Source organism: Rhinatrema bivittatum, chromosome 6 (genome assembly GCF_901001135.1).
Source record: "Rhinatrema bivittatum chromosome 6, aRhiBiv1.1, whole genome shotgun sequence".
In the NCBI taxonomy this organism is placed as follows: Eukaryota; Metazoa; Chordata; class Amphibia; order Gymnophiona; family Rhinatrematidae; genus Rhinatrema; species Rhinatrema bivittatum.
Window position 1 is genome coordinate 277,523,168 of NC_042620.1, and position 27,829 is coordinate 277,550,996.

At 45.2% G+C, this 27,829-nt stretch overlaps 1 protein-coding gene across 1 annotated transcript in view; it reads left to right on the forward strand.

Annotated features, from left to right (window-relative positions):
- The window catches only part of LOC115094710 (phosphatidylinositol 3,4,5-trisphosphate 5-phosphatase 2-like), a 116,707-nt gene that overhangs the window by 63,838 nt on the left and 25,040 nt on the right, over window positions 1-27,829 (forward strand). The window contains exons 14-16 of the mRNA XM_029607963.1: window positions 19,928-20,009; window positions 20,121-20,210; window positions 23,565-23,678. Coding sequence (XP_029463823.1) covers window positions 19,928-20,009; window positions 20,121-20,210; window positions 23,565-23,678 — 286 coding nt within the window. The remainder of the gene's footprint in view (window positions 1-19,927; window positions 20,010-20,120; window positions 20,211-23,564; window positions 23,679-27,829) is intronic.

Below are 27,829 nucleotides of genomic sequence, written 5' to 3' on the forward strand. Positions count from 1 at the left end.
TGAAGAGCAGCAACTAGCACAGGATGGACGACGGCCCACAAGGAATCCGGGAACAGCAGACGGACATCTGGACAGAAGGAATGCGGACAACTCCCAGCAGCGACGTCCTGAACGGAGCCTTGGGACCCAGCGTGATCGACGCACCTGACAGGCCAGTAGATGGAGGATGAAACCTCCGACCCGGCGTGGAAGACATTGAAAACACATGTACAACATGTAGCAAAACCAGTGGCGTAGCCAGAATTGATTTTTTGGGTGGGCACAAGGTTAACATGGGTGGGCTGTAGGCATGCAGGTCTACTAGTTGGTTTTTTACTGATAAATAATGCCAAATTATGCAGCATAGCATTCACATCTACGCCTAAGTATGAGGTTTACTTAATGATACAAACATAATTCACGGTGATTTGTGGTACTTTAGCCTTCTTATTATTACGATTTTATACACTGCTCCTACCTGTCCATAAATTTTGAGAGAGCGGTTGTGTTGCTTATATTTAAATTGCTAACATCTCAAAATATAGATATATATTTTTACCTTTGTTGTCTGATCTTTGTATTTTTCTAATCAGTTGGTCCTGGTCTCTTTTTCCCATTTTTTCCCTTATAGCTCATTTCCTAATTCCTTTTCAGTGTCTTTCTTCTATTACTGTCTTCTTCCCTTCCACACACACACACACACTCACACACACATACACGCTTTCTCTCACAGACTCCCTCTCACACACTCAAGCTGTCACTCTCATATGCTCTCCCCCCCCCCCCCCAAGCTCACATTCAAGTTCTCACTTTCTCACCCCTCCCCAGGCTTATATTCTTATGCACACACAGACGCACATCCAGGCACCCATTCTCACCCACACACATAAACCCAGACTCCCATTCTCACCCACACACATAAACCCAGACTCCCATTCTCACCCACAAACCCATGCTCCCAGTCTCACCCTCACATATTCAAGCTCCCATTCTCATCCATACATATACACATTTAAGGTACTATTCTCACCCACACATACACACATTCAAGCACCCATTCTTATCCACATATTCAAGCTTCCATTCTCACCCACCCACACAAACCCAGGCTCTCATTCTCACCCATATATACACACATTCAAGCTCCCATTCTCACCCACCCACAAACCCAGGCTCCCATTCTCAACCACACATACACACATTCGAGCTCCCATTCACCCACATATTCAAGCTTCCATTCTCAACCACATACACACCCAGGCTCCAGTTTTCACCCACACACACTCCCATTCTCATCCACACATACACATTCAAGCACGCGCACAGCTTCCGCTTTCTCCCCCAAAGCAGGAAGATCAGCTGCCTCTCCTGCTGCCACCGACCTCCTGCTATCTTCGGGCGTCGGGCCGTACTGCCCGCCGAACTTCCTGTCGGGGGGGGGAGCGGAAGCGCAGCGCACAACGTCCGCTTCCTCCCTCCCCCCCAAGCAGGAAGATCGGCGGGCAGTACGGCCCGACGCCCGAAGATAGCAGGAGAACGGGTGGCAGCAGCTGATCTTCCTGCTTTGGGGGAGAAAGCGGAAGCTGTGCGCGTGCTTGAATGTGTATGTGTGGATGAGAATGGGAGTGTGTGTGGGTGAAAACTGGAGCCTGGGTGTGTATGTGGTTGAGAATGGAAGCTTGAATATGTGGGTGAATGGGAGCTCGAATGTGTGTATGTGTGGTTGAGAATGGGAGCCTGGGTTTGTGGGTGGGTGAGAATGGGAGCTTGAATGTGTGTATATATGGGTGAGAATGAGAGCCTGGGTTTGTGTGGGTGGGTGAGAATGGAAGCTTGAATATGTGGATAAGAATATGTGGATAAGAATGGGTCCTGACACCATGTCCCATGTCCCATGACCGTTTTGGAAGACTCACCATTCTATTAGCTTGCCGGGAAGTTTTGACAAAATTGAATTGACCCCCTTGCGTTACCTCAAGTAGCAGCTTGGCATCGACGGATGGCAACTGCCATGCAGATGAAGTGGATGGACAGTATAAGGAGCTGCAGGATGCTAGATAGGAGATACTGTGAAAGTTGGTCCAAATGTTATTATCTTTTGCCTGCAGATATACAAGCCAGCCTGCTGGCAGTCGGTTATCAGGTGAATTGGCTATAGTCAGTGCTTACGTTTTTCTGTCCGGCTGGGCACTATTCCTTTAGCCTACGATACATATTTTTACCCAAATAGGATGGGCTATGAGGAACTATGAGGATTGCCTTATGTATTTGTCGTTCCAATATCGTCTCTTAGTATTTTATGTTCTTGTGCTGGGCGAAGGCTCGTTGGTCTCTCAGGGAAAGGGGTGGGGATAAGCAGTGGATGACTGTGGGGATGAACGGGATGTATGAGTTGGAAGGATTGAATGGATGGATGTATGGCTGGATAGTGAGTAAGTCTGAGGTTGAGAGTGTTGACTTTTCTACAAAACAAAGATGTGCATGCTACTCTATACAGGACTTGGCAACAGGAAGGGACGTGGCTGTCGTCTCAGTATCTATGCTTTATATTCTCTGTCTCTTTTTCTAGCCTTGTATTTTGTACGATACTGTTCTGCCTATGTGTTGCACATCTTCTTAATAAAAATGATTTTGTTTAAAAAAAAAAATAAGTACAAAGACCGGGGGACATACAATGAAGTTACTAAGTTGTACATTTAAAACTAATAAGAGAAAATATTACTCAGCTCATAATTAAGCTCTGGAATTTATTGCCAGAGGATGTGATGAAAGCTATTAGTGTAGCGATGTTTAAAAATGGTTCGGACAAGTTCCTGGAGGGAAAGTCCATAAACCATTAGTAATGTAGAGTTGTAGAAATCCACTTCTTATTCCCGGGATAAACAGCAAGGCATTTATTTACCCCTTGTGATTGGCCACTGTTGGAAACTGGATATGGGCTTGATGGATCTTTGGTCTGACCCAGTATGGCAAATCTTATGTACTAAAATGGAGAACTGAATGGTGCAATAAAGGTAAGGGCTGTCCCGAAGGCAGGAACAAGAGATTGGAGCAGATATATTACTAATTTATAATCATGCAAGTTAACACACTGCAGTTTCTTAGTTTTTAGTTACCTTTCTCACACAATTTGCAACTCTAGTGCTCTGTATGAGATAGGCACTCTCCTTATTAGTAAAATAAACATTTATTTACAAGTGCAGAGCACTGGCAGGCCAATATCTATTTCCTCTCATTAGGAGGCAATACCCGGTCACATAAGTCACCTTTCTAAGAAAAGCTTTGGCTGGTGTTTCAAATTCAGTTCTTCTCCTGATAGAGACTACACAGCATGCACGATGGGACAGTCCCACAACTTGCAGGTAAGTACGATAGAGCAGCACCTGCTAGGAGTCAAGCAAATACTGTTGATATATTTATGAACATCTATAATCTGTTCTCAGAGTTGGGAGGTTTAGCAGTGGGTTTGTTTATTTTAAAAGTATATTGGGTTTCTATTTTGTAGGAAGTTGCCCCCTGAAGCAGTCCAGTGGTGGGGTGAAACCAGGGTCCCTTGTCATGGAATATCAAGCTAATTGTGACGGAAGCAGGGAACATTCTAGCTGATTGCTTTAAAGGATAGAAGAAAAGCTGTGGAAGCAAGTTATGAATTTGGCCCAACAAATGTTGGTGCAGTGAAGATTGTTACATTTGGTTACCTTCCCAATGGTGTAGGTTTAAATAAGGGAGGATTGCACATTCATCAATTTCTATTTAAAAACCGCTCCCCCAAACAGGAAGTTCGGCGGGCCGTTTGGTCCGAAGATAGCAGGAGAACGGGTGGCAGCAGGAGAGGCAGCTGATCTTCCTGCATTGTGGGGAGGAAGCGGAAGCTGCGCGCGGCGCTTCCGCCCCCCCCCCCCCCCCCCCGAACAGGAAGACCGGTTGGCCATACGGCCGCAGCAGCGCTTCCCCACGTGTGCCGTGATGGCGCGCGAGGCGTGGGTTCTCTTGTTCGCTGTCGCGGGGATGGGATCCCGCGACAGCCTTGCAGTTCCGGTGCCAGTTGGGTGGGCCTGGGTCTAAGTTGGGTGGGCACCTGCCCACCCAGGCCCACCCGTGGCTACGCCACTGAGCAAAACTAGCATGTTATAAATTAAAATTCCTAAAACTGTTAACAATTCCTACAGAACTCTTTCACACTGTACTACAAGCTCTTGTATTAGAGCACCTGGATTATTTGGTAATTTATGCAATGGGCTCCCTGAGGGGCCTATTGCATGGGTTGCTCTTAGTACAGCATGCTGCTGCCTGAGTATTGACTGGTCTAATTAAGAGAGATCATATTACACAGGCACCGAAGGACCTCCATTGGCTACCGGTATAATGATGGTGTAAGTTCAGGTTACTAGTGTTAACACACAAGCTATTGTACTCTGAACTCCCCTGCACAGTGAAGCGAAGACTGAACAATATACAAATATACTACATCACCATCATTAATATACATCCTCACAGTATAGCTGTCTAATTTTGTCATTTCCTGAAACTCATTACAAATGTTTGAAGCACCCACATGTATCAATCCCACACACCACATTAAAAATAATAACCACATTCATATCTAATCAAACACAACCACTCACATTCACACATACACTAACTTAAAACACCAGTTTTTAAATAGAAAATTGATGAATGTGCAATCCTCCCTTATTTAAACCTACACCATTGGGAAGGTAACCAAATGTAACAATCTTCACTGCACCAACATTTGTTGGGCCAAATTCATAACTTGCTTCCACAGCTTTTCTTCTATCCTTTAAAGCAATCAGCTAGAATGTTCCCTGCTTCCGTCACAATTAGCTTGATATTCCATGACAAGGGACCCTGGTTTCACCCCACCACTGGACTGCTTCAGGGGGCAACTTCCTACAAAATAGAAACCCAATATACTTTTAAAATAAACAAACCCACTGCTAAACCTCCCAACTCTGAGAACAGATTATAGATGTTCATAAATATATCAACAGTATTTGCTTGACTCCTAGCAGGTGCTGCTCTATCGTACTTACCTGCAAGTTGTGGGACTGTCCCATCGTGCATGCTGTGTAGTCTCTATCAGGAGAAGAACTGAATTTGAAACACCAGCCAAAGCTTTTCTTAGAAAGGTGACTTATGTGACCGGGTATTGCCTCCTAATGAGAGGAAATAGATATTGGCCTGCCAGTGCTCTGCACTTGTAAATAAATGTTTATTTTACTAATAAGGAGAGTGCCTATCTCATACAGAGCACTAGAGTTGCAAATTGTGTGAGAAAGGTAACTAAAAACTAAGAAACTGCAGTGTGTTAACTTGCATGATTATAAATTAGTAATATATCTGCTCCAATCTCTTGTTCCTGCCTTCGGGACAGCCCTTACCTTTATTGCACCATTCAGTTCTCCATTTTAGTACATAAGATTTGCCATACTGGGTCAGACCAAAGATCCATCAAGCCCATATCCAGTTTCCAACAGTGGCCAATCACAAGGGGTAAATAAATGCCTTGCTGTTTATCCCGGGAATAAGAAGTGGATTTCTACAACTCTACATTACTAATGGTTTATGGACTTTCCCTCCAGGAACTTGTCCGAACCATTTTTAAACATCGCTACACTAATAGCTTTCATCACATCCTCTGGCAATAAATTCCAGAGCTTAATTATGAGCTGAGTAATATTTTCTCTTATTAGTTTTAAATGTACAACTTAGTAACTTCATTGTATGTCCCCCGGTCTTTGTACTTATTTTTTTTTTTAAACAAAATCATTTTTATTAAGAAGATGTGCAACACATAGGCAGAACAGTATCGTACAAAATACAAGGCTAGAAAAAGAGACAGAGAATATAAAGCATAGATACTGAGACGACAGCCACGTCCCTTCCTGTTGCCAAGTCCTGTATAGAGTAGCATGCACATCTTTGTTTTGTAGAAAAGTCAACACTCTCAACCTCAGACTTACTCACTATCCAGCCATACATCCATCCATTCAATCCTTCCAACTCATACATCCCGTTCATCCCCACAGTCATCCACTGCTTATCCCCACCCCTTTCCCTGAGAGACCAACGAGCCTTCGCCCAGCACAAGAACATAAAATACTAAGAGACGATATTGGAACGACAAATACATAAGGCAATCCTCATAGTTCCTCATAGCCCATCCTATTTGGGTAAAAATATGTATCGTAGGCTAAAGGAATAGTGCCCAGCCGGACAGAAAAACGTAAGCACTGACTATAGCCAATTCACCTGATAACCGACTGCCAGCAGGCTGGCTTGTATATCTGCAGGCAAAAGATAATAACATTTGGACCAACTTTCACAGTATCTCCTATCTAGCAACGGTATACGGTATACAAATACTTTTTAAATAAATAAATAGCATCCTGCAGCTCCTTATACTGTCCATCCACTTCATCTGCATGGCAGTTGCCATCCGTCGATGCCAAGCTGCTACTTGAGGTAACGCAAGGGGGTCAATTCAATTTTGTCAAAACCTCCCGGCAAGCTAATAGAATGGCGAGTCTTCCAAAACGGTCGTGGGACATGGTGTCAGGACCCCTCTCAGACCTGACATAAGAAATCTTCCTGACTTCGGGAGCTGTCTATTAATACATCTCACGATGAACTCTAATACTGTAGACCAAAAAGATTCAAGGCATGAGCAAGTAAAAAGTCAGTGAACCATGGTGCCGGTCTCTCGCGCACATTTGATACATAGCGGAGATGGCAAAAGGCCCATTTTGAATCGATGAGCGTCATCGCAGATGGTGTGATGCAGGATCCGAAATGGTAATTCCCAAAGCCCCAGATCTGGGATATGAGAGTGCAGAGTCTTAAAACAGAGTTGTAAATAGGACTTTGTAAGTGGCTCCGACCATACCGCCGACCAATAAGCAGTGAGTGCGTCCAGGGAGTCTGCTGTAGTAGATTGCTTGCTCAAGCCGCTCCAGCCCTTGATAGAGTTGCGAGAGTACACGGTGTTGAATATACTCTTAGCAAAAGAGGATTCTCGTTGAAACACCTCCTGGGTCCAGTGAAATGAGTGGAAATTGTGTCGGACTTGTGGGTTCACAAAGAATTGTTTCTTCGGTATTCAATATGTTTGGGCTATGGAGGCAAACTCCTATACCACTGGGCTATCCTCTTCATAGAGATGAAAAATGAAGGTCAATCCATTACGAGCCCAGGCATGAAAAATGTCACTACAACCGAGTCCAGGTAGGAAGTCCTTGTTGCCTACTAGTGGTAATAACAGAGAGTAAGAGCCACCTCCAAGCACGTAGGCAGGGACGGAGTAGCACTTTGGGAATGTCCAGACTCTGTAGCATCTTCGTGCATGCTTGCAGGAGATATAAGGGAGACCATGGAGCAGACATACTGGTAACCAAGCCCTTCTGGCAGTAAGAATAGGAGTCGAAAAGCCATTCCCCCACAAAATGCATCTGACAGGCAACATTGTACTGCCGGAAGTCTGAGAGTCCAAGTCCCCCCCCCCCAACTTGGAGCACATATGGTCCTGGTACTTTATTCGAGCCCTCTTTTCAGCCCATAAAAACTTTTGAAAAGCTGATTGTAGCCGTCGTAAATCTACATTAGACAGCCAAATAATTTGTACAAAAGCTTGGGAACGATCACCATTTTTAGAAGGGCACAGCGCCCAAAAAATGTTAGGGGAAGTGGATGCCAAGCCAGCAGCTGGGCTCCTATATTCGTGATCGTTTCCCGTATATTCATGGTGAGGTCCCTAGGTATCAACACCCCCAAATACTTAAGTTTCCCAGGGAACCACAGAAAGGGAAAAAATCCGGGCCAAGTTGCCTGCAGCATTCGATCTAAGGTTAATGCTTCAGATTTAGAAAAGTTAATACGTAAACCCGCAATATCATGAAATTGCGAGAAAAGTGAAACTATGGTTGGAATGCTCACTCGGGGGCGACCCACAAACAAAAGGATATCATCAGCAAATATTGCCACTTTCAACAAATGATTGCCAATGCAGAGGCCCCAGAACTCTTTGTCATGCCTAAGTATTTCAGCTAGGGGTTCTATCAGGAGAAAGAGGACACCCTTGACGCACCCCACAATGCAAAGAGAACGGCATGGACAGCAAAACATTGATTAATAATCGGGCACTCGGGTTAGAATAGAGCACCTCTAACCAATGCATAAATTCTCGGCAAACCCATAGCTTTGGAGCGCCCAGAACAGATAGTCCCAAGACAGGGAATCGAATGCTTTTTCTGCATCTAGGCTTAGGATTAATGCTTCAGCCTGGGGGTGGTAGCTGAGGGCAGCTATCAGACGGCATACATTTTGTACTCCTTGTCTACCTTTAACAAAACCTGTTTGGTCCGGGTGTATTATTGTGGGGAGTATGACATTTAAATGGGTGGCTAAAATGGCTGCTAGAATTTTGATGTCTACATTAATTAGCGAGATCGGGCAATAGGATCCTACGTCATAGGGGTCTTTGCCTGTTTTCGGTATAAGGACAATTGTAGAGTGGTTGTCCCCCGCAGGTATGAGCTTGCTGATGAGGAGATTGTTATAGTATGAGATTAGAGTCGGCAGCAGGAGAAATTTTAGTATTCTATAAAAATCATTGCTTAAACCGTCTTGCCCAGCCGCTTTACCAATCTTCAACCCTTGTATGACCTCATAGACCTTGCTATCTTTAATGGGGGCATTCAAAATCCCCAATTGCTCCCTATTTATCTTTGGCCATGGGAAATCCCGAAAGAAGACCTCAGAGGCTTACGCGTTCCTGGGTTTTGCACAATAGCGGGATTGATAGTAATCTAAAAAACTGGAGGTAATATCATCTGTGGAGGTTTTGCAGACACCATCCTTACCCCTAACTCCTGAGATGACGGATTTTGGGGCCCTAGCTCTGACCAAGTTCGCCAGCAGTTTACTAGGTCTGTTTCCGTGTTTATAAAGCTGATATTTATAATATCTAAGCGATTTGGAGGCCCGTTGATGCAAAAGAGAGTTTAGGGCAACTTGTATACAGTCTACCTCCTGTTTGCTGGAGGCAGACATATCTGATATATGTCTCAATTGGGCTGTTTTTAAATCGGCCATTAAGCGCAATATTTCCGCATTACGTTTCCTATTCCTTTTAGCAACATATGCAATTATATTGCCCCGCATCACTGCCTTCCCCGCAGCCCACAGGATATCAGGAGCTACATTGGGGGTGGAATTAAGCATAACATAATCTTCCCATCCCGCCTGTAGATAGTCTTGAAAAGATTTATCTAAAATGAGGTCTGGGGGCATGCGCCATGAAAAAGCCGTCCTCTGAGGTCTTCCTATCTTCAGACTAATCGATATGGATGCATGATCTGATAACGACATAGTGCCTATGGTAGCCACTGTTGTCCTACAAAACAGTGTGTTAGAAAGTAAAAAATAATCTGTGAGTAGGAAAGGTGAGGGTGGGAGAAAAATGCAAAGTCTTGCTCCTCAGGATACAATAGCCTTCATATGTCAAGCAAACCTAACTCTGTAGAGACAAAATTCACTCCCATAAGGTGGTCCTTACTACCCTGTAGCCGAGGTGGTTTGCAATCCAATTGTTTGTCCATAACCGTGTTAAAGCCTCCACCCACCACCAGGGCATAGTCGGACAGATTTGCAAGGATTCCTACTATATGAGTGAAAAATTTGTGTGAATAAGAGTTTGGGGCATAAACATTGCAAAAAGCTACCCTCTGTTGAAGAAGCAATCCTGTAACAAGATATATTGACCCTCTGCATCTTGCCACACCTTTTCCAGCTGAATTGCCAATTGTTTATGAAACAAGATTGCTACTCCTCTCTTTCGAGAGGTGTAGGAGGAATAGTAACAGCTACCCATCCATTCCCTTTTTAGTTTAGCATGCTCTACATCCATTAGGTGGGTTTCTTGCAAGAATACCACCTGAGACCACAGTTCCTGGAACATGGATAATAGTTTCTTCCTTTTAATTAGCAAGTGTATACCATCCACATTTAATGAGGTACTATTTACTGTGGCCATTTCAGCTGTCTAAGCTGGGTCCCATCCCCCCATCAAGTGAATTAAAGATCTGTGAACAGAGAAAAAGCCCGACGCTCCCCAGCCTGAGCCTCGGGTTGCATCGAAAAAACCCCATTAGAACTGAATCCAGTGACTTTCCACGATTCCTCAATTGGTCTGCCCTTCCCCCAACCCATCCCCTCTGCTGCCATTCACCCCTCATACACACACACACACACTTCTCACACATCCTAACTAACTCACCAGAGCCATACACTACGCTCCAAGAGGTTTGAGGTGTCCGCTAGCCCCTCTAATGTGGGGCGCGTAGGCCCTCCCTCTAGCCCCGCCCCCTGCCCTGCACCAGAGCCACAACATCAGCTAGAACATCGCAGGTAGAACAAAAATATACTAAGTATAAGCAGTAGCTGGACTACAACCTTAAAACATAGGAACAGTTTGGCCATACCGCTGACCAAAAGGGTATGTACTTAATCTTTTAGCACATGGTAGACAAAACAGGGTGTCTGCAATAACTCAGTAGAAAAACTTTTCATAGTTGGCTGCACACCCCACAAAGAGAGATCAGACAAGTCCCATGACAGGATATAGAGGGCTTAGGACACTTCTGCGCGATCCAGCGATGCCAGAAAGGAAGTTGCTTCCTCCTTCTTGTTGAAACAGAGGACCTTGTTATTATGCTGCACTCTCAGCTTCGCGGGAAAAAGCAAGGCAAAGGAGATCCCTCTTTTATGTAATTCTGAACATGCAGGGGACATAACTGTCCGTTGCGCTGCAACTGCGGCCGAGAAATCATTAAATAGCAGGATCCGTTCTCCCTGGTATTCGACCCCAGGGTGCTGGCGGTAAGCTTTTAACAGTTGCACTTTGTGAGACCAGTTCAATATTCTAGTCATCACTGGTCTTGGCCTGCTATTTGCCTCTCTCGGTGGTCTCACCCGGTGTATTCGTTCACAGCGCAGACAGTCAGGGGCCATCACCAGGCCCAGTTTATCAGGGAGCCAGGTTTCCACAATTGCATAGCGGTCACGATCAGACATAGATTCAGGGAGTCCTACAATATTTACATTATTCCTCCTATTTCTGTTTTCCTGGTCTTCCAGCCGTGCTAGGAGAGTAGCCTGTTGTGTATTTAAAGTTTGAACTTGCCTTTCTGCTGAACCCAGTCTGTCCTCCTGATCTGGGATGCACTGCTCTGTCATGTCTATGCGTCGCGCTTGCCCTTCCACCGCAGTTTTTATCTCCTCCATGGATGCCTGGATTTTTAGCAGCCTGCAAACAAGCACAGCAGAGACACTTGCTGAGATCTGAAGGAATGCCTCTTCAGAAATTGCCGCGAGCTGTTTGCTGCCGTCAGCCGCGTCTGCCATCTTGGCCATGCTGCTTCTGGTCCCGGGAAGGCCACGCGTGTTTCTGTGGCGCATATCGTGCCCTCCCACCACCCATCTTTTAGCCCTCACTACTGTATCATCTGTGGCTCCGTCCGGGAGCCGATCAGGCAGGGGATGCCGCCCGATTTAAGAAAGGGGGGGGGGGGGGGGGCGGAGCTGCCCGTTCAAGCTGCCGACTCCAGTGACGTCTTACCCAGAAGTCTGGTCTTTGTACTTCAGAAAGAATAAACAACTGATTCACATTTATTTGTTCCACTTCACTCATCATTTTATAGACCTCTATCATATTTCCCCTCACCCGTCTCTTCTCCAAGCTGAAGAGCCCTAACCTCTTTAGCCTTTCCTCATAGGGGAATCATTCCATCCCCTTTATCATTTTGGTCGCCCTTCTCTGTGCCTTATCTAATTCTGCTATATCTTTTCCGAGATGTGGTGACCAGAACTGAACAGAATACTCAAGATGAGATTGCACCATGGAGTGATACAGAGGCATTATGATATTCTCTGTTTTATTCTCCATTCCTTTCCTAATAATCCCTAGATTGAGAGATGTTTATATGATAATGGAGAACACCAGTGCTCTCCCACCAAGTGGGCACAGATATTTACAGCTCTTTTTCAAACTTCCACTGTTTTCTTTCTCCACTTTCTTCTGCCTTACTCCCTCCTAAAGGGGTCTTTACTCTGAAGTTCCTCCACCTCTCTTACTATTCTTTTCTCTCTTCTTTGTAGACTCTCTTCCTCCACATCTCTATTTGATTCTTCTTGCAATTTTTGCTCCCTCCAGTGTCTTACAGACAAAAAAAGTGACAACAGAAAAGACCATGTGGCCCATCTAGACTTCCCATCCACCCAACTAATTAAGCTTTACAGTTCCCATCAGTCCCTCAAAGAGCCCCTGTATTTATCCCAGAAGTCCATCAATGGGATCAAATGTCTTAAAAGAAAACTGCTTCTGCTGGGAGACTTGATCATCAGAGGAACCGATCTGGGAGTGTATTTTGATGGTGACACAAGAGTTAAATGCCTTCCAGGATCCTCAGCTAGTAGAAGTGCAAACCAGATAGTCACTGTAGAAGAAAGTAGGAACTTTTTTTTTCAATATCTTTATCACTCACCCACCCTCACTCCCAGAGAGTAGTCAGACATCCAAGATTCAGAATCCCAGGAATAACTGGATTACAGTCAGCTCTGGCAGCATAAGGCCTGTGATTAAGGGACACCCACTCTCTCAGCTCTTACCCTTACATAAAGCTTTTTCTGCTTTGAAAAATGAAGAAACCCCAGCAAGAGAACACGAAGTGATACCTGAAAAAGAAGTAGTCATCCAATGCACCCAGAAACCCTCCAACATGGTCAAATGTCATAAAAGAAAGCTGCTTCTTCTGGGAACCAGTTTGGGAACTCAGTTTGATGGGGACACAATGGTTAAATTCATTCCAGGATGCTCAACTAATAGAAATGCAAACCAGGTGGTCAGGACAATTATAGAAGAAAGTAGGAGTGCTGATATCTATGTTATCATCCATCTGGGAACCAATGACCTCACTATAAACTGTGTCCACAAGGTAAAGGAAGATTTCCAAAATTTAGGGGAGATGATTAGACACTTGCCTAAGACTATTGCCTTTTTAGAAGTACTACCAATTCATGGAAATGGAAAGGAAAGGTTATATCATATAGTTAATTTCAATGTCTGGCTCAAAACCTGGTGTAAGGAAAATGGTTTTGAATACATTGGAGGCTAGGGCCATGCATGGAGCAATAAAAGATTATATGGTAAGGATGGCCTACATTTGTCTGTGGCAGGAAAGAAAAATTCAGATCATGCATTATCAGGCATTTAAACTAGGAAGTGGGGGTGGCAGGAGGTGGCCAGTGAAATTGAAATGTCACCCCCAAGCAATACAGTAAATGGGAAGACAAAGTAACAAAATCTATTAAAAACAAAACAGAAAAGACAACTAGGAAGAGCAGCTGGAAAGCTATGACCACAAATGCTCATAGTTTGAGCAATAAAATCCCAGACCTGTAGGCTGTAAGCAAGTTTAGGGGTGCAGGGACCTGTCTGCTACAGGACACTTCCAGTTCACCTCCCACTTCACTTCACGATCCTAATCTCAGGAAAAAGACGTGTTCTTCTCAGAAATAGACTTATTTATCAGATTTGGAAGGGCTTAGCATTTAGAAGATAACAACAATTCCTGCCTCTAACATCCTGGCCACTAAGCACCAATTGACCCTAAGAAAGTTCTGTACCATGGGTGGTTTCAAACATGCCATAAACCTTAGCCTGCTTAATATGTTAATACTTATGGCTAACTTACTTACCCCTCGTCCCAACTTCAGGTGATATCCCTCTGTTCACCTCTGAAGCAGCTCTGGCTGGAGGTCTGGAGAATGTATGCAGGGAAGGAGATTTGCTTCCTAGACCGCTACTGCAAAGCTGGTAGCGGTCTAGGAAGGAGACTTACTTCTGGCTCTGATATTTGCCAGGCTGTCTGGGGCTGGCTCTTGCCCCTCACTGTCTCAGACTCTGAATCCCTCTCTGAACCTGAGCAGGGCATCTCCTCTCTCTGTTCTCTTTCCCCAGTCTCCTGGCCACAACTAGTTTTCTCCCTCCTTGATAGCATGGGGTGCTGTTCTGCTTCAAGCTTCCCTTTCGTTCTTCTGGTTTCTTTTCTTTCAGAAGTTTCTTTGCTGGTTTCAGGGTTGCTTTCAGGGCTCGATCTCAGAGTTACTCCTCTCAGTGTTGCTCCTCTCAGAGTCGCTCTTCTGGTTTCGCTCCCTTCTCTCGATTTCCCCCCCCCCCCCCCCCATCTAATACTATCCAGCTGATAAATGTGAATAAGCTCATGCATAATCATGTGGTGAGTGGAGGTTTTTGCCACATTGCAGGTCTTTTTTCCCCTCCCCTCTCCATTTCTTCGGGGGAAGTACTGTCACATCTGTATGCCAAGCTGTATGCCAGAGTCAGAGATTCCTCCGTCTCAGACTGCCCTCCCTTCTTCCGACTGACCTCTGGACTGCCTTGGCCAGTCCATGACTCCTGCTTATGAGCTTAGCTGCTGCATTGTCTCGCTGCCTTGGTTTTTATTTACACAGGAGCATACAAACAGGCTGACCTTGATAAAGTATCCCTCAGTGTAAAGTTCTCATCTGGGCAAGGTCTCTTCTTTTTCCACTGAGAAAGAGTCTTGGCCTGTCAGTACTTTGGTCTGTATATTTCTTGGTTATTATGATTCATATTTGGTGCTTTCAGTGGTAAAACATGGGATGTTTCCCTACAAGGCCGTAATGGTAGAGGCAGAATTGGACATGCGATACTGAGACTCAGTGAACCATGTTACGGAGACATGGTTCACTGAGTCTCAGTATCGCAAATAAGATACAGAGAAGTCACACAAAGACCCAAGTTTTGAATTTTACAAATACGGACTGTCGGAAATATGATCCAAGTTGGCCGACCCTGCTGGCTGTGCATGAGAGAGTTTCGATTGGGCCTAGTTGGTAACTATTTCAAAATGCCACATTCTGCAATGTGGCCACATTCTGCAAGAAAATGAAGGGCCAGGGAAAGAGAAGCCCTGCCAGCATCTTTACCTCAAATTTCTGGCCCGATGAACGCTCACGTTCTGCAGAGAGCACTTGACCCAGGTGTTGTCTTGCTGGAAGGCGTTCAGGAGGAAGCGTTACCTGACTCCTCCCCTGAGCTCTGAATCACCTTGTTCCTGGAGGACTGGATGGCCCCAGCTAATCTAGCGGAAGGGAGACTACTTGATCAATCTTGTGGATCTTCACTATCCGAAAGTGGACAAACACCCAGTTGGTTGCTAGAGGTTGTGGCACTGGAGAGGTTTTCTATGACCTCTTTACCATTGTTGGGAGCCGGGGAACAGACTAGAAGGACTGATGCTCAGTTTGCGAATGTATTGCCTCAGATAATGAAGGTAGATTTGGTAAGACCTTCTGTCATTTCCCTCTATTCCATTTGGGAGGCAATTCAAATGTTAAACACAAATATTTTCAACCAAATGGCTCCTGTTTACTCTTACTTGGGAAAATTTGATACCTGTTTAAAATCTCTGGAAAAGTAAGTTTTAAAGAATAAGAATTCTATTGATTTATTGGAACAGGATGCAAAAAATAAATCATCTTTGCATGACTCTTTGATTAAAGAAAACCAGCTAGTTTCCACAAGGTTGGAAAATATGGAGAATACATTAAGAGGCAAGAATTTATGTTTCATAAATTTTCCTAGAGATCAATTGATTCCCCCGAAGGACATGTGGAAGAAATATATGACCAAAATCCTTAAAGTTCCTGAACAGGCACTTCCCGAGTTTATATTCCACCTTTCAAAAGGAAGGATTTATTAGATCAGAAAGGAGTCCAAGTTCTAACCCCAGCTGTGCCTCCTCAATTGAATTTAACAGAAATTCATGAAACATCACAGAAGGACTCTGTTACTCCTGCTACATTGATAGTTTTGTTCCTTCTTGAAGCTGACAAGGAATAGACATTGAGAATGTTTTTTCGCCACCACTTAGAAACTCATGGATCTTAAGATCAGTATTTTTCCAGATTTATCTAGGGCACGCAGAAAAGAAGGAAACAATTCTTGTTATTAAGGCCTAAGTTTATTGAGATTGGGGCTATGTTTTTGCTTAAATTTCTATGGAAATGTATTGTTAAATAGTAAATACCAAGGTCTTTCCTATTTCTTTGCTCAGCCAAGTCAACTTTCTACTTTTCTCTTAGATAAAGTTATATCAGTATTCAGCTCTTCTCCAATCGCAACTGAGTAGTATTGCCATATTAATGTCCATATAAATGATTTAGCACGCCATACAGCAGGTTCTTTACCTTTTTGTTCTCTCAGATTTAAGTTTATCTGAGGTAGTGGTATTGGATCCTCTTATTGAGGACTTGTAGTCAGGAACAGAGTTATTATGGAAATTTTCTTTTTTTTTTTTGTTTAATGATTTTTCTTTTTATTTCTGTTATCTCTCATTTCAATCAAGATGTTTTTTGTTTCTGTCTTGAAATATATTGTAAAATTTATAAACAATAAAAAACCAAAAACAAATACGACTTTGTCAAAATGGGGATGTACCTGGAGGAAGAACTGGAAGACTGAGAGAAAATGGATGAGGTGGAACCACAGTGGGCCAAATTAAAAGGAGCTATTACAAAGGCAACAAATCTATATGTTAGGAAAGTAAAGAAGAGTAAGAGGAAAAAGAAACTGATCTGGTTCTCTAAGGAGGTGGCTGAAAAACCTAAGGCAAAAAAAAAATAGCATTTAAGAAGTATAAAGGATCTCAAAAAAAGGAACACAAGGAAGAATATCTGTTAAAAATGAGGGAGACAAAGAAAGAAATCAGGAAAGCAAAAAGTCAAGTGGAAGAAAGAATTGCCAAAGAGGAGACAAAACATTTTTTAGATATATCAAAGAAAGAAGGGAGGCCCAAAGTGGTATATTAAAATTGAAAGGTGACAAGGAGCACTGTGTGGAGAGAGATGAAGACATGGCAGAAATATTAAACAAATACTTCAGTTCAGTGTTCACTAAAGAAGACCCTGGAGAAGGACTGTTGCTGGTTGACAAGACCATAGATGGAGATGGGGGTAGATGAAACTCCGTTTACAGAAGGGAATGTATGGGAAGAGCTAGGAAAACTGAAAGTGGACAAGGTCATGGGGCCGGATGAGGTACATCCCAGGATACTGAGGGAGCTCAGAGATGTGCTGGCGGGTCCCACTGCGTGACCTGTTCAATAGATCCCTGGAAATGAGAGTGGTGATGAGTGATTGGAGAAAAGTGGTGGTGGTCCCACTCCACAACAGTGATAGCAGAGAGGAAGCTGGAAACTACAGGCCGGTAAGCCTCACTTCAGTGGTGGGAAAATTAATGGAGACTCTGCTGAAGGAAAGGATAGTGAACTATCTACAATCCAGTGGGTTGTTCAACCCAAGGCAGCATGGATTCACCAGGGGAAGGTCCTGTCAGACAAATCTGATTGATTTTTTTTTGATTGGGTGACTAGAGAATTGGATCAGGGAAGAACGAGACTCGTGAACAAAATGAGAAGCTTGGGAGTGGGTGCCAAGGTAGTAGCGTGGATTGCAAACTGACAGGAGACAGTGTGTATTGGTAAATGGAACCTACTCTGAAGAAATAATGGTGCTAAGTGGAGTGCCACAGGGATCGGTTTTGGGACTGGTTCTGGTCAATATCTTTGTGAGTGATACTGTGGAAGGGATAGAAGGTAAAGTTCGTCTATTTGCAGCTGATACTAAGATCTGCAATAGAGTGGACACTCCTGAAGGAGTAGAGAAAATGACAAGTGATTTAAGAAAGCTTGAAGTATGATCGAGGATTTGGGAGCTGGGATTCAATGCCAAGAAGTGCAGAGTCCTGCATCTGGAGTGCAGTAATCCAAAAGAACTGTATGTGATGGGCAGTGAAAGACTAATTGCACGGACTGGGAGAGTCTAGTGCTAGTGTCTGGTGTGCTAGTATCTGGTGATCTGAAGGTGTTGAAGCAATGTTACAAGGCGATAGCTAAGGCTAAAAGAATGCTGGGCTGCATAGAGAGAGGAATAACCAATAAGAAAAAAAAGGTGGTGATGCCCTTGTGCAGGTCCTTGGTGAGGCCTCACCTGGAGTATTGTGTTCAGTACTGGTGCCCATATCTCAAAAAGGATAAAGATAAGATAGGGGCAGTCTAAAGAAGAACGACCAAAATGGTCTGGGGCCAGCATCGGAAGACTTATGCGGAAAGGCTGAAGGATCTGAATACGTATACCCTGGAAGAAAGAAGGTGCAGGGGAGATATGATATAGATTTTTAGATATCTGAAAGGTTTTAATGATGCATAATCATCAAACCTTTTCCATTGGTAAAAAATCAGTAGAACTAGGGGCCATGAAATGAAACTCCAAGGAGGACAACTCAGAACCAATGTCAGGAAATATTTCTTCTTGGAGAGGGTGGTGAATGCCTGGAATGCCCTTCCGGTGGAGGTGGTGAAGACGAAAACAGTGAAAGGACTCAAAGAAGCATGGGATAAACACTGTGGATCCCTAAAGGCTAGAGGATGGAAATGAAGAAAAGTGTGCCTGGTGGTAACTTGCTGGTGTGGCAGTTACTACTTTTAACAAATAATCTTTGATACTGTTGATGCAACTCCGTCATTGCTTGCTGCTTCAACAACAGTGGGTAAAGGGAAATTAGATTCAAACAGCAACCAATGAGGGCCCTGACTTTTACGATCTGGGAAACTAATAAGCATGGGGGGGTAACCTGCACAGCGTGGCAGATACTAACATAAGCTTGTTGGGCAGACCGGCTGGATCATTTGGTCATTTTCTGCCGTCATGTCTATGTTTCTATTGAATTCAGATACTACTTTTGTCTCCACCACTTCCACTGGGAGGCTGTTCCATGCATTTACTACCCTCTTTGTAAAGAAACATTTCCTAAGATTACTCCTGAGTCTTCCCCCTTTCACATTCAACCCATGACTCCTCATTCTAGAGCCTCCTTTCTGTTGAAAGAAACTCACCTCCTGTGCATGGAAACCTTTGAGATATTCGAATGTCTCTATCATATCTCCCCTATCTCACCTTTCCTCTAGGGTATACATGTTTAGATCTTTACGTCTATCTCCATATACTTTAGACCTCGGAGCATTTTAGTAGCCACTCTCTGGACTGACTCCATCCTGTTTATATCCTTTTGAAGGTGCAGACTCCAGAACTGTACACAGTATTCCAAGTGAGGTCTCACCAGGGAGCCTATACAGGGACAATATCTCCTTCCTTTTTCTGCTAAGCCATTCCTTGCCCTATACAGCCAAGCCTCTTTCTGGCTTTTGTCATCTTATCCCTCTCTCTCCCAGTTCCATCCTCTGCATTTCGTCATGCATCCTAACCAAACTTTCCTCTCTCCCACATTACCCTCTTCTTTGCCCCATCCTCAAATCTGTCCATTCCCTGTCCTATCCCTATACTCTTTCTTCCTTGTTCCTCCCCATCCTATTTCTTCCTGCTTCACAATCTCTTTCTCTTCCCTATTTTCCCTCCTCAGACTTTCATTCCTCCAGCCAGCTATGTCTCCTCCAAGGAATCGGTTTTCTTCTTCCACTAGGCTGATCCCTTCCTCTGCTTCCCTGCCCTCCTCCAGCAGGAGGATTAAACTGGTGCCTCAGGCTACATCTGCTTCTTGCTGCCTGTGCTAGACATGCAGTTTGGCTGCAAGGGACACTATAGTGCAGTCCAGTTCAAAGTGCCAGTCGGGCCCACGCAGCACTAGATAGACACAGCATGAAGCAGTGCCATTTAGACAGAGAGTTATCCGGCTAAATGGTTTTGAATATGGACCTCAGTGTGTAGGTTTCTGTGATGTTCACCACTTTGATTTATTATAAGACAGGCAGTTAATGAAAACTAAATCAAATTCCCTCCCTCTCAGCAGCTGTGCATGTGCTTTCTGCTGCAGATAAAAATCAGTGTTCCATCCTGGTGTGATCGGGTTCTCTGGAGATCTCACCCTGAGACCCATGTCCTGTGCACCTCTTATGGTGAGTACAGATAGACAGAGGAAGTGCCATGTCCCAGGATCTCGTGCAGTTCCAGCGCTGGTGTATCAGGCAGCTCCACAGATCTCATGCTACTTGTGTTATCTTTTGTAGGCTGCTCTGATGATATTACAAGCAGTGATCACTCACCTGTCTTTGCCACATTTGACGTGGGGGTAACTTCTCAGTTTGTACCTAAGAAAGGTAAAGGCTGGATATGGCTCTGACAAATAAAGACCTCCAGGCCCATCCTGTCTGTCCATTATTTGTATCTGCTGAAGTATCACAGACCCTACCTGATCCCAGACTTTACCCCTCTCTCCCCCATACAGCTAAGAATCCTCTGTACTTATCCCAGGCTTTACCCCTCACTCCCCCACAGCTAAGGATCCTCTGTGCTTATCCCAGGCTTTACCCCTCACTCCCCCACAGCTAAGGCTCCTCTGTGCTTATCCCAAGCATCACCCCTCACTCCCCATAGCTAAAGATCCTCTATGCTTACCCCAGGCTTTACCCTTTACTCCTCCCACAGCTCTGTGCTTATCCCAGGCTTTACCCCTCATTACCCCACAGCTAAGGATCCTCTGTGCTTATCCCAGGCTTTACCCCTCACTCCCTTACAGTTAAAGATCCTCTGTGCTTATCCCAGGCTTTATTCCTCACTCCTCTACAGCTAAGGATCCTCTGTGCTTATCCCAGGCTTTACCCCTCACTCCCCCACAGCTAAGGCTCCTCTGTGCTTATCCCAAGCATCACCCCTCACTCCCCATAGCTAAAGATCCTCTATGCTTACCCCAGGCTTTACCCTTTACTCCTCCCACAGCTCTGTGCTTATCCCAGGCTTTACCCCTCATTACCCCACAGCTAAGGATCCTCTGTGCTTATCCCAGGCTTTACCCCTCACTCCCTTACAGTTAAAGATCCTCTGTGCTTATCCCAGGCTTTACTCCTCACTCCTCTACAGCTAAGGATCCTCTGTGCTTATCCCAGGCTTTATTTATTTTATTTTATTTTTATTTAGCATATTTTATATACCGAGGTATAGCAGAGTTGCCTTCACTCCGGTTTACAGTTACAACAACCTGATACATTTAAAGTAGTTTAACAGCAAAACTGTAAACATTGGTCAAGAACAATAGCATATAACTGATTAAGATATACATTAAAATATGTAAAAAATCAGAATTCAAATCTAGTAGGGGATATCTGCTGTAGAACAAAATGGGAATGATTCTGGTAGTCAGAAAGAAAGTTAGTCATTGTAGGGAGATTGTGTGTCAGATGGAGGGACACACAAATGGATAAATCTGTCGATTTATCCTTTATAGCCATTGAGAGTGTTTTCTTAGAGAGTTTGGCTGAGTAGCCAGACTTTGAGGTCTTTTAAAAAAGATTTTATGTTTTCTTGAGCGGTCAGGTGATGAGGTAACGAATTCCATAACTTCGGGCCGATGATGGAAATGGCTCTGTTTCTAGTGGAGGACAGTTTAGCATGTGGAAGAGATGGGATCACTAGTTGGAGTTTAGTTGTTGTTCTTGTTGTGCGAAGTGATCTATGAATATGTATAATGTTATCCAGGGCTGTGTAGTCTGCTTTGTAAATTGCTTTGTGAAGAATTGTGAGAACTTTGAATTCTATTCTTTTCTCTATCGGTAGCCACTGTAAATTGTTGAGGACGGGGGTTATGTGGTCAGATTTTCTTTTACCCGTCAGGACTCTGGCAGCAGCATTTTGAAGTAGCTGCAAGGGTTTTAAAGATGTTTTAGGTAAACCAATCAGGAGAGAGTTGCAATAGTCCAAACTGGTAAAGATGAGGGCTTGTAGGACGGTTTTGAAATCATGGGGGTGAAGCAGAGGTTTTAAGTGTTTGATTACTTGTAGTTTATGAAAGCCCTCTTTTGTTCTTGTAGTAATGTGTTTTTTGTAGTTTAGTTCATTGTCTAGCCATATGCCTAGGTCTTTTACGTTGTCTTTAATTTGAATGTGGATGTTGTCAATTTGGAAGAGTGGTGTGGTTTTTGATCCAGAGTTTTTTCTTGCGATTAGAATACATTCAGTTTTGCTCATATTTAATGCTTTACCCCCTCACTCCCCCACAGCTAAGGATCCTCTGTGCTTATCCCAGATTTACCCCTCACTCCCCCACAGCTAAGGATCCTCTGTGCTTATCCCAGATTTACCCCTCACTCCCCCACAGCTAAGAATCCTCTGTGCTTATCCCAGACTTTACCCCTCAGTCCCCCATAGCTAAAAATTATCTGTGCTTATCCCAGACTTTACCCCTCACTCCCCCACAGCTAAGGATCCTCTGTGCTTATCCCAGATTTACCCCTCACTCCCCCACAGCTAAGAATCCTCTGTGCTTATCCCAGACTTTACCCCTCAGTCCCCCATAGCTAAAAATTATCTGTGCTTATCCCAGACTTTACCCCTCACTCCCCCCCAGCTAAGGATCCTCTGTGCTTATCCCAGACTTTACCCCTCACTCCCCCATAACTAAGGATCCTCTGTGCTTATCCCAGGCTTTACCCCTCACTCCCCCATAGCTAAGGATCCTCTGTGCTTATCCCAGGCTTTACCCCCTCACTCCCCCACAGCTAAGGATCCTCTATGCTTATCCCAGGCTTTACCCTTCAGTCCTTTACAGCTAAGGTTCCTCTGTGCTTATCCCAGGCTTTACCCCTCACTCCCTCGCAGCTAAGGATCCTCTATGCTTATCCCAGGCTTTACCCCTCACTCCCCCACAGCTAAGAATCCTCTGTGCGTATCCCAGGCTTTACCCCCTCACTCCCCCACAGCTAAGGATCCTTTGTGCTTACCCCCTCACTCCCCCATAGCTAAAGATCATCTGTGCTTATCCCAGGCTTTACCTCTCATTCCTCCACATCTAAGGATCCTCTGTGCTTAACCCAGATTTTACCACTCATTTCCTCCCTCACTGGTTGTCCATGTGGGGCTGTGGTGGTTCTTAGAGGTATCAGCCCATCCATTTGCTTTTTCTGCACCTTTCACCGTACAATGGACCCTATGACACAAGGGGCTGGGCCAAGGTGTTACTATAAGTTCTTGCTCCAGGCTAGGTCCAGTAGTCTTAGTAAGAAATGGGACAGTGGCAAATATCTACTTCAATCACTGTGGTGGAAGAAGGGAGAGGTGCATGGGGACAGAGAAAAATGTATAGGGAGCTGAAGGTGGAAGGAGAGGGGTATAGAAAGGGCTGAAGAGGATGGGAAGGGAAGAGAGGATGAATAAATGCAGAACAGTTCAGAGATCCTCTCTCCCTTGTCACTAGTCAGATTCATGCTTCCTCATTACCACTGTCCCCGTAAGACATCAAAGTCCCCCAGGCTGTTTCCAAGATCTGTGCCATTGGCTATTGAATTTCGGGATTAAACCCAATGAAATTCCAAAAGAGATTCCAGCATTTTAATGAGAGATCCCTGCAGGCCCATCCCTCCCTGTGATATCAGTGAAGTATCTGTGCAGAGCAACCAGTGGAAGTGAGGGCTGGGGATTGAGGATGTACTACCACGCTCTCACCTTCTCTTTAATCCCAGATCCCAGTGCCAGTTTGCAACCGGCTCGGATAGAGTTTGAGAGCATCGAGGTCATCATTAAAACCAGAAACCGGAGCCAATGCTTCATCCGATTCCACTCCACCTGTCTGGAAGGTAAGTCAGGTCCAAACAACACACCTATCCCTGCATCTCCCTCTCCCCTCTTATATCACAAAATCCATTACCCCCCTTACAGCTCCACATCTACCTTTTCCCATTACATCTCCAAATGCACACCCTGCTCCTTTGCAGCCCTCCATCTCACCCTCTTATTTATATATTTTAAAGACTTAAAGCTACACATATATGTACATTTATGGCGACTAACAATAAAAACACTCATAATAAAATCTTCAGCATACATCTTAAAAACAAAAGCAGAAATGCAACAGATAACTTCAAATACATTCTCACATAAAACAAATTGTTATGTTTATGTGAACCCAATGATAGAAAGACAGCCTTACCTGAGCCCCAGCCAAGGTTGGATGCCAGCGAGGAGGGTAAGGATGCAAATCCAGTCCGGGTCATAGGCAGGCAGCAAGCAAGCAAGAGAAATTCAAAGTCCAGTCCAGGTCAAAGGCAGGCACAGGGCCAGTGCAAGGGGATTAGGCGCCCTAGGCGAGCCTTCTCCCTTGTGCCTCCCCCCTCTCCCCTGGTCACGCCGCAAACCCCTGATCTCGGCCCCAACTCCTACCTCAGTCTCGATCACGCCCGCCGACTGTGTGGTTTTCTGGGTCGCGAGCAGGTTGGGCACTGCTCGTAGCCTGCCAATTCTCCACTCCTCTTTTCCGCTGCTTGCTGCCGCATATGGCTTGCACCCAGTGGCGCACCAAGGCTCTCCAGCGCCCGGGGCCTAATGCATTTCTGTGCCTCTCCAGCAACCCCCCCCCCCCCCCCAATCCTTCTTGTACTATTGCTTAAGGTCACAGAAAATCAGTGGCGTCTCTAGACAGAAGAATTTGGGGGGGGGGGGGGAGCCAAAATGACATTTCCTCATCACACCCACCTCCATAGCAGGGTCCCCTACTTTAAAATTGGCTATAAAAAAAAAAGTATTAATAAAAAAGTCCAAAGGGTCTTCTGCGTAATTTTAAAAAAGCTTTCCAGTTTCATACCTCTAATAAAACTACTATTAAAATTATTTGATCGCCTCATTCAACTGATTCTATATGGCTATGAGAGTGAAGTCTGGAAAGTATACAGAAGGGACAGAATTTCAATATAAATCCTGCACCTCCAGTTCTGTAACACACTGTCCATCCACAGAAATTCACCCAAACAATGGAGCTTGGATGTTTCCCTTACAGCTCATCATACAAAAAGATATTTTCAAATTCTGATGTCACCTCACAGTAATAGCAACACAAACACCTTCCACTGCCAGACACATTGTGAACTAACAGAAAACCCTGCAAATAAACACTCAAAATCTATACTGCAATCCCATCGTAACATAACAGTAATAACAGCAAGGACTCAAAACAACAAGAACCCTACCTGTGAAAAAGCACAGGTAAATATTACACTGGGTCCCAGAACACCAATATACCATCTACTGAGGAAACAAAACAAACCCGATTGCTATAGATCCCTATACAGACACTGTTGCACTTGGGGGTGGACCCTTGTCCTGGAGCAGTGGAGTACGCCTCCCTGGTAGGGATCAGGTAGCACCTGCCCTCAGGGGGCGGAGCACTGGAGGAGACAGAGGCTAGGATAAGCTTCACCACTGGAAGCCCGTGGTTCCCCGGGTGGAGCCCGTAGGGACCCAGCCGCTTGGACTTAGGTGGGCCTCGCAGGGTCTCCTGAGAGTTGGTAGACAGGCGTGCCCACGGACAACAAGGGAGCACGGTTGGACTTGAGACTGAGGTTCAGACGGAGCAAGGAAGACCAGAACAGCGTAGGCGATGACAAGGCAAGGGACAGAGCCAGGCTCAGGAGACGTGGTCAATCAGGCAGGTGTCAGAATCCGAGGATCAGTCCAAGGAGTAGTCAGACAAGGCAGTGGTCAGGTTCTGGAGGACAGACAAGGTCACAAGGCAGAGGTCAGGATGCAGGCAGCAGACAGGAAGGTCGAGGAACAGGCCGAGGTCAGTACCAGAGAGACAGTCCGAGGGTACTACCTGGGGAGACGAAAAGACAGACACAGGAATAGGAGGACGCTGGAACAAGGCTGGAACAGTAGGATGCAGGAACAAGGCTGGAACAGTAGGATCCTGGAACAAGGCTAGAACGAGACTGGAAAAAGACTGGAACAAGGCTTAGAACGCAGAGACAATCTTAGCACAATGCTAACCCGATTGTCAAGGCAAGGATATGCAGGCAGGGACTTCCTTATATCGTTCCATCAATCAGGGCGTGCTGTGGAGCTAGAACCCGCCCTTGGCCCTACAAGAGGCCGGGCGGTCCGCGCACGCGTAGGTGTGTAGCCAACGCCACTGGAGGCGCCAAACTCCGGCGTGAGGTCCGGTGCACATTGGAAGGCCCGGCGACCGCTGCCGCGGGACGCCGAGGCCTGGAGGTGCTCGTGGCTGCCACTGTGGAGGCCAACCCAGGACCTGCAGGGATGCCAGAGAGGTGAGCAGGCCCGTTCGCGGGCCGGACACTGGTGGGGAGCGCAACAGTACCCCCCCCCCCCCCCTTCTAGGCCTCGCTCTACACGGCCGTGGTTTGTTAGGATAAGTCCTATGGAAGGTCTTCAGGAGTTCCTTGTCAAGAATGTTGTGGGAAGGTTCCCACGAGTTCTCCTCGGCCCCATAACCCTCCCATGCTAGGAGATATTCCCATTTCCCTTGACGCCAGCAGATGTCGAGGACTTCTCTTACCTGAAGAGATGTGTCAGGATCTGTAGAGACCTGCAGAGGAGAGGGAACTCTACGTGAGGGCCAGTAGAGGACCAATGGCTTCAGCAGCGAAACATGGAACGTGTTATGGACACCCATGACACTTGGCAGCTGGAGCTGATACGATACTACTCCCACTCTTCGAATCACTGGGAATGGACCAATGTATCTGGGGGCCAAATGATGAGAGGGAAGTCTCAATCTTATGTGTTGGGTGCTTAGCCACACCTTCTGGCCAGGACGGAAGAGTGGAGCAGGATGTCTATGGGCATCAGACATGGGCTTGGAACATTCAGTGGCCTGGGTAAGGCGCTCTTTGACCTGGTGCATGGTGTGGGCCATGGATTGTGCAGCTGGAGAAGGAACAGTCAGAGGAACTGGGAGTGGCAGCTGAGGTTGTCGTCCAAGTACTACGAAGAATGGAGATACCTCGATGGCAGCGGCGATGTGGGTATTGTGCAACAGCTCAGCCCAGGGTAGTAGATCAGACCAGTTGTCCTGTTGATCATTCACGTAGGAACGGAGGAATGTCTTTAAGGTTTGGTTGGTCCTTTCAGCTTGACCATTGGCCTGTGGGTGATAGGCCGATGTGAAACTCAAGACAATGTTAAACTTCTTACATAGGGAGTGCCAGTACCTGGCGGCAAACTGTGGTCCTCGATTGGAGACAATTTCCTTTGGAAGTCCATGGAGACAGAAAATATGTTTCAGAAACAACTTGGCTAATTCTGGGGCTGATGGGAGGCCCGGAAAGAGGATAAAGTGACTCATCTTCGAAAAATGGTTGATGATGACCCAAATTACAGTATTGTTGCGGGATGGAGGCAGGTCCGTGATAAAGTCCATTGAGATGCTAGACCAGGGGTGGGCAATTAATTTTCCCATGGGGCCACATGAGAAATTGGGATGGTTTTAGAGGGCCGGACTAATATAATTAACTCAGTTCTCAATAGCCCTACTTATGAAAAGACAGCAGTTTACCACCAATGCATGTCCTCTGAGAAAACACAACAAATAAGACCGATACAAACGCTTACATGCTAGCAAAATATCTCATCTCGGTAACAGACACAGAACCGACCTAACATACTCCCAGGATCTGTAGTAATGCACATAAACTAATCCGCACACAGTTACACCTGTATTATGGAATACACTCAAACAGGAGCAACCCTATCTATGAAAAGGCAACACTACAAATATTAAATCAGGTCCTAAAAACCAATACACCTCTTATTAGGAAAACAGAACTAGCAAGCAGCTATAGATCCCCACACAGAAATAATTGTAAAACTATACTAATAAGCAGAATAAATGTTTCAAAACAGCTATGAACAGAATAACATCCAACAATTAAAAACTCATAAAAACTATTAAACATTCTCCAAACACCAATAAAATATTTCAAAAAAGCAGACA